The sequence below is a fragment of the Engraulis encrasicolus genome, chromosome 15 (genome assembly GCF_034702125.1).
Source record: "Engraulis encrasicolus isolate BLACKSEA-1 chromosome 15, IST_EnEncr_1.0, whole genome shotgun sequence".
Lineage (NCBI taxonomy): Eukaryota > Metazoa > Chordata > Actinopteri > Clupeiformes > Engraulidae > Engraulis > Engraulis encrasicolus.
In genome coordinates this window covers 44,594,053-44,601,552 of record NC_085871.1, presented here as the reverse complement: position 1 = coordinate 44,601,552, position 7,500 = coordinate 44,594,053, and the positions used below count along the sequence as shown (strand labels likewise).

Below are 7,500 nucleotides of genomic sequence, written 5' to 3'. Positions count from 1 at the left end.
AGCTACACACACACACACACACACACACACACACACACACACACACACACACACACACACACACACACACACACACACACACACACAAGGAGAATACAGTTGCATCATCATCCCGCTACGCCCTGGAGAGCTGTGTTGAACATTTGAGGAACAATATTGTTGTTCAAAGACTTGATTTGAGCCATAAATCAGAAGGCAGTGGTTTGGTTTTAATGGTTTTGCCAACGATACTCTTTGGGGGGGGAATATGAGAGAAGAACTGGAGGAAGATGAGGCTCAGAAACCCTAGAAAACAAAGCACTTTGAGATGTGAAATTAGGCAGAAATTGGAGCCAATCCTTCGCGCCTTTTAGTGTCTTCGGCAAGTTCAAATTACAGTACTCTTAAAGAAAAATGAAACAAAACACGATCAGAGAAGAGATCTTATTTTTCATTTCACTTGTGGATTCTCTTGTTGTTAACTCAAGTCCAATTTGAACTCATCTTACGATGTGCGTGTGTGATAACTGAATGATGTGCAAATAAGTTTTCCAAGATAGGCATGACTAAAGACACACATGCGTGTGTGTGTGTGTGTGTGTGTTTTGCAGCATGCCCCACCTGTAATGACTTCCACAGTCTGGTTCAGAAGATCATGGAACTGCAGGACATACTGGCCAAGACCTCCAACAAGGTAAAAGAGGGAAATAAAAACCTGTGTGCATGCATGCGTGAGCCAGCTTCTCTGAACACAGGATGGCTGTGTGCGGGTAAAAATGGCATTTAGCAGAAAAACCCGCCCAATTTTTGCCATAGAGATCAATAGAATTGGGCGGGATTTTGTGCTTCTAAGCAGGTTTTGAGCATTTTTGGGCTGGAAATCATCAGCCTCATCTGGCAACCCTGGTCACTGTGTAAACAGAGCGAAGAGAACTGCTTCTACTGCTGCTGTTGCTATTCCTGCTGTTCAATAGGGCTGTGTGTCTGTCTCTGTGTGTCTGCACTGCTTTGGCCTTTTGATGAAAGATTGATGAAGGCAACACATAGGGATTCACTCTCGTTCTCTTTTTTTCTTGGTCTTCTGCCTCTGTCAAAACTTTTTTCTGCCGTCTTTCTTCTCTCTCTCTCTCTCTCTCTCTCTCTCTCTCTCTCTCTCTCTCTCTCTCTCTCTCTCTCTCTCTCTCTCTCTCTCTCTCTCAACAACAGTGTGTGTGTGTGTGTGTGTGTGTGTGTGTGTGTGTGTGTGTGTGTGTGTGTGTGTGTGTGTGTGTGTGTGTGTGTGTGTGAGTATGTGCACAACTCTCTCTCTCTCTCTCTCTCTCTCTCTCTCTCTCTCTCTCTCTCTCTCTCTCTCTGTCTCTGTCTGTCAATCTGTGATTCCCACTTTCTGTTGACCTCGTGTTTCCCTCTAGTGAGTTCTTTCATCTCCCGTGTCTCTTGTCAATCACTTCTTTTCTTTTTCATGTTACTGTCTTTATCCTACACCGCGTCTGCCTCTCATTCTTTGTCTTCACATCTGTTCTGTCCTTACTTATTCCCTTTTCTCTGTATTTTCTGTAAACAACATGCACACAAAAGATGTTTCTACCCTTTCAAATTTTGTATGGAGTTCAGTTAATACTTAATAGATTGATAAGTTGTCCTCAAAGCCAGATATTGTTCTGTGTTTCAAAGTATACTATTACACTTAGAAAATTATGTGAATTTTAACATACACAAACAAATCATTAGATTTAAAGTGTGAACACATTTTTTTGTATTATTTGGGTTTGTTTGTTTTTTGGGGTTGGTGGTGGTGGGGGTTGGTGTTGGGGGGGGGGGGGGGTGGGGGGGGGCTGGGGGCTGACGAGCAGATAAGGGCTGTGGATGGCTGCTTCTGTAATGTTACCCGCTGAATATAATTTAATCTAATATAATCTAATGTCCAGTAATCGACTATACCTGTATATATTTTAATGTCTGTCCTATAGCTGAGGAGAAGATGAGGACTGGACGGCTGCTTATGGCATAAAAAGCCCACATTAAATACTTAAAAATATCAAGTAATTTCAATCTAATCTAATCCATTCCCCTGTAATCTCTGTCCGGTAGTTGAGTCATGCTGAGGACAAGATGAGGAGTCTAGACGGCTGCTTCTGTAATATTACCTGCTGAATGTAATAAATGACATAACATAATCTAATTTACGTAATCTAATTTAATCTAATCTGATGTAATCTCTTTCCTGTAGCTGAATTGTGCTGAGGTGAAGATGAGCACTCTTGGCGGCTGCTTACTGATTCTGTAATATAACCTGTTGATGTAATATATCGTAATCTAATCTAATCTAATCTAATCTGATGTAATCTCTGTCTTGTAGTTGAGTCATGCGGAGGAGAAGATGAGGAGTCTAGATGGCTGCTTCTGTGAGAAGACCTGCAGCCTGGACGGGGAAACGTACCGTGAAGACGAGTCCTGGCTCGACGGCTGCAACAACTGCACATGCTCAGTAAGTAACCCCCCACCCCCCTTTCGAAGTGCAAAGCACTCCTCAACGCAAGGGCAAGCCATGGAAACATCACATTTCACAAAATGGAAAAATAAATTGGCTCAAATGAACCTCAAGACAGCCCTCAAAGTCTGTCACAAATTACTATCTCACAATTCATGATACCCCTTTTGCTGGGGTAGTTTTGTTGTCACTGGTAAAAGTAAACATTTAAAAACATTTCCTCACTGGTAGGTTAGGGTTAGGGAGTGGTTTGGGCACTGTTGAGCATTCTTTAGCTATTGTTAAGGTTAATATGAATGGAAGTCAATGGGAGAAGACCTGTAAGTCCGGATGGGTAGATTTACTGGGAGGACGAGTCCTGCCTCGACGGCTGCAACAGCTGCACATGCTCAGTAAGTGCCTGGTTCTCAAACTGGGAATCACTTGAGCCAGATGTAATGGAGGCTAACTAGCACAGTTGCCGTGGAACGTTAGTAAACCTCCCTCCCAAAGCGTCATTCAGTAATGGGTTGAGCTGGACGGGAGGACTGGTCCTTTAATCCAGCGGTATCGTACTGTGACACCCATTTCCAGACCGTTGTAGTTGACGAGATGGCAGGTTCGAGTCCCCGAGGGGGACGAACCGTGCGGGAAGACCTTCGTCACACAGACATGTTGGTCTATATCACATAATGTCTATTGCCAAACAACGTCATCTGATTTTGACACTTCGGAAAACTGCTGACCTGCGGAAAAGTTGCATAGTTATGGCCACTGTTTCCCAACCTTTTTTTGTCTTGAGTACCCCCCTCACTCATGCTTCATGTCCCAATGTGTCTATGCTACATGCATTTGTTCATTTGCCCATGTACCCCAATGGTTGGAAAGCACTGGTCTTGGTGATAATGGTTGTCAAAATTATGATGAAATAGAGGAAGATGACATACATGTGCTTTAAAGGGACACTGTGCAGGGAATGGTCAAAAAAGGTACTGCAACTATGCTGCTCATTGAAACTGGGCTGCCTATTGCCAAATTTGATCTTTACATGAAAGTTTACTAAGGAATAAACAAATATGTTTTAGTATGGTCCAAGTAGAGTAATTTTTGGCTATTTTAATATAAAAATGGCTATTTCTGGAAATTCACAATGGCGGACCATGGAGAAGATCCCCCTTTTCATGTAAGAAAAGTGCAATTTTTTCAGTCATAATGAATACTTAGAATTTGATGGTGGTGCTAAGTATTCATGAAAAAGTTAACGTTAGTGAATGGGTAGCATGGATTCTCCAAATAAACAACTGAAAATCTCACACAGTATCCATTTAAAGTTGTAGAAATCTTGCAAATGAACTACCGAAAGTTAAATAATCATACCATCTCAAATCAAGATTCTATGCGCGTTAGACACTTCCGACAGAGAATTGTTCATTATTTACTAACTATTATTAATATAAGCATCCATTGTTAGTAAACTGTGCACTGTACATAACACAAGAGTCAGGGTGTGTATCAGCGTGTGCAAGGACTTTTCTTTCTGCTTTGTCAAGATGGCTTGTTGTAGTCTGTTGTTTGCGTCTTGCATGTGGTGTTTGTTGATGAACATTTGTTTTCGTGTTTTTTGTTTTCGGCATATTGACCTTGTCCCTGAGTCTGGCAGCGTGCCATCACATCACACAACATGATACTGAGCATCACACAGCATGGAGATTTTGTTTTTGTGTTTGTTTCTTTCTCTTTCTCTCTCTCTCTCTCTCTCTCTCTCTCCTATCTCCTTACATATTCGTACACACACACACGCACACACACGCACACACGGCACATGCACACGCACACGCACACACACACACACACACACACACACACACACACACACACACACACACACACACACACACACACACACACACACACTACAAAGCAGCATTTTTCTCAATACAATGCCAAACACCCATCACCCATAGCATTGAATTGGCCTGAATGCTTGTAAAGAAAAGGATTCAAGGGAATAATGCTCCACAGACACACTAATGCACCAAAAGGCACTAACACCACTCTACAGCTCCAGCCAAGCCGGAATAGAACAGAATGGAATGGAATGTGATGGAATGGAATGTGATGGAATGGAATTTGATAGAATGGAATTGAACAGAATGGAATCCACAAGAATGGCTTTATTTGTCAGATTTTCACATGCACAAGATCTACAAAACATTTCAGATTGAAGGCCTGTCAATCCATCTGCAAATTACTGTACATGCAGTAGAAGCACATTACTGTTAGATAAGGGAAGGCTGGGGTCAGGTGGATAGCCATGGGATTGACCAGACAGGTAGACAGGGCACAGTTAGAGCATTCAGGCCGACTGAGAACCGTTCCCGCACCTAATCGCAAACAGACCGTCGTGTTCACGGCACATATTTTAGCGTTCGTGAACCTGACAGTTAGTTCGCAATGTGAAATGCGAAATACTAGGTTTTTCTCCGCGAACCGTGACAGTATGGCCGTCAGCAGGTTCATCCGGGTAACACAGTAACATGCGGAAAACCTTCAGAGCCCGGTATGAACATGGGCGGTTCGCAGATAAGCTCTTTAGTGCCAAACGCAACTAGCGCGGGCACCGGCACCGGCACGAGCTCCGTTCTGGTCGGCCTGAAAGAATATAACCAGCGCAGAGTAACCCAAGGGAAGCGGGAGGGGGTAAAAACGGCCAATGTTTCTAAATGTGTCCAAGATGAGCTGAACTAGTCCAGCCTACAGCATACTGTCACAAAGCAGCAGTATCCAGCCTATACACCAGGACTATTGAAATGGAGGCCCTGGGGCCAGATGCGACCCTTGGATGGCAAGATTCTGGCCCCCCATAAGTTCAGAACAATATGAAAACAAATATGTGTGCTGTCTGTGGCTGTGCATAATTTGCGATCACTAACACTTCAGATTGGGGATATCTCTTATAGGCATTCACATGAGAGTGAAAACGTATCCAAAACAGTGTCATGAAAAGACCATCCTAAGGCTATTGAGAAAGTGACGAAGAAAGTGATTATCTGTCCTGTCTGGAAAGCAATCCGCTTGTTTCACACGCTAACCTCCGTGCTGCTCGCAGTTATGCCCCGTGTACATCGAAGGCGAACTAAGCAACCTGCACGGCGGAAGTCATTGTTTCTCTATGGAGGGAAGGCGAATAAAGCTACCAGAGCAAATTCGACAGGAGCGAAGCTTCTTGAGCGACCAGGGCGAATTTTGACGATTAAACTCCAGCTAATCTTAAAGTGGTAGTTCGCTATTTTAGACATTAAGCCCTGTTTGTGTGACTTCTGGGGTGAAGTAGAGATGTTCTCATCACAATTTTGACATTTGGTGCTGAACGGAGCATTTGGGTATCCAAGACTGCAGCCCCCCCACCTTTAGATTGACTCCAATAGAGCACTCAAGCAATCGATTATAAAATGGCATTAAACTTTTGTTTGAGAAGACATGGAACTCACCGTGTGGTCAGTGGTAGACAGCGATAAATTGACCCGAAGATTGCAGCGAAATATGCCTTCTAACTGTTGTTTAGCATTTGGCGGACCTATTTTTCCCCAGACGCCGTTGAATAGCAGTAGACATCCAGCCAGTAGGTAGCGATAGTGTGTTGTTTATGTAGACATCAAGGAGCGAGGTAGAACGGCTATCTTTGAGCGGGACTGGCTACAAAAACTACAACTTGCATACAAACCATAGATAGTAACGTAAACAAACGCACCCCCATTTCCGGTCGCGCGGAGTAATACTAGTCAAACCAATACAATCAATGAAGACGGACAATAATGAATATATCTTCTCTGGAAGCATATTTCGCGGTGATTTTCGAGCCAACGTATCGCTGTCCACCTCTGACCACTCGGTGAGTTTCATGTCTCTGCAAACGAAAGTTTAATGCCATTTTATGATCGATTGCTTGAGTGCTTCATTGGAGTCAATGTAAAGGTGGGGGGCTGCAGTCTTGGATACCCAAATGCTCCGTTCAGCACCAAATGTCAAAATTGTGATGAGAACATCTCTACTTCACCCCAGAAGTTACACAAACAAGGCTTAATGTCTAAAATAGCGAACTACCACTTTAAGCGAATTCGCTATGACGCGGTTCAGCGAAAACCAATTGGAACGTTCATATCGAGGAATGTCCCAGGCTGTCAAGACAGAGCCGTTATGTGATTAGCTGAATCAAACATGTCAGTGCAGCGTCCAGAGCGAATAAAACGAATTCATGGCGAAACTTCTTCAACCACCCCAGCTACCTGGGTCGCGTTGGTAGCGCTTGATGTACACGGGGCATTATACAGATATGTTCGGCCCCTTCACCAGAGGGAATTTGAAATGCTGTCCCCCGGTGATCTTTAATTGAATACTCCTGTTATACGCTAATGATCCAATGCGAACTCTGTATTGTACTGTCCTACTGTATAGGTGTCAGTAACGTTTCAGCAGTAGCACACGTCAGGGTGGTGCAACGACAGAATACACTAGCCTGATTATTGTCGATTTTAAAATATCTTCGAGTCTTGGTCTGACCAAGAGTATAAAAACTAACATTTCCCAAATGGCAGGGTTGAGCTGCGTCCCTTGGTTTGCTAATGGTTGTTTTCTGTTCCTAACAAAATGGGAGGAGTTCCCGATTTTTCGGGAGCTCAGAAACAATATCTGTATTGTTCTTGACCTGACCAGAAGCAATGCTGAATGTGTTGCGTCGCTAGGAGGGCATGGCGTGGCTAGAATACACCTCCCTGAGAATCAGCTGAGAGCCCGCCGTCTTCTCTCTTCCACAACGCCACGCTCTGGTGTGTAGCCAGCTGGCCTTACAGTCGATGCTTCTGATAGTATACCCTCTGGCATTCAGCTCCCGATACACGTGTGTGTGTGTGTCGTGTGTGTCGTGTGTGTGTGTGTGTCGTGTGTGTGTGTGTGTGTGTGTGTGTGTGTGTGTGTGTGTGTGTGTGTGTGTGTGTGTGTGTGTGTGTGTGTGTGTGTGTGTGTGTGTGTGTGTTGGTGTGTGATGCTCCTGA

The 7,500-nt window shown here is 44.0% G+C and overlaps 1 protein-coding gene across 1 annotated transcript in view; it reads left to right on the top strand.

Moving 5' to 3' along the window:
• LOC134464762 (protein kinase C-binding protein NELL2a-like) overlaps positions 1-7,500 on the top strand; it is a 192,509-nt gene that overhangs the window by 32,593 nt on the left and 152,416 nt on the right. The window contains exons 6-7 of the mRNA XM_063218108.1: positions 591-673; positions 2,339-2,467. Of these exons, the coding sequence (XP_063074178.1) occupies positions 591-673; positions 2,339-2,467 (212 nt within the window). The remainder of the gene's footprint in view (positions 1-590; positions 674-2,338; positions 2,468-7,500) is intronic.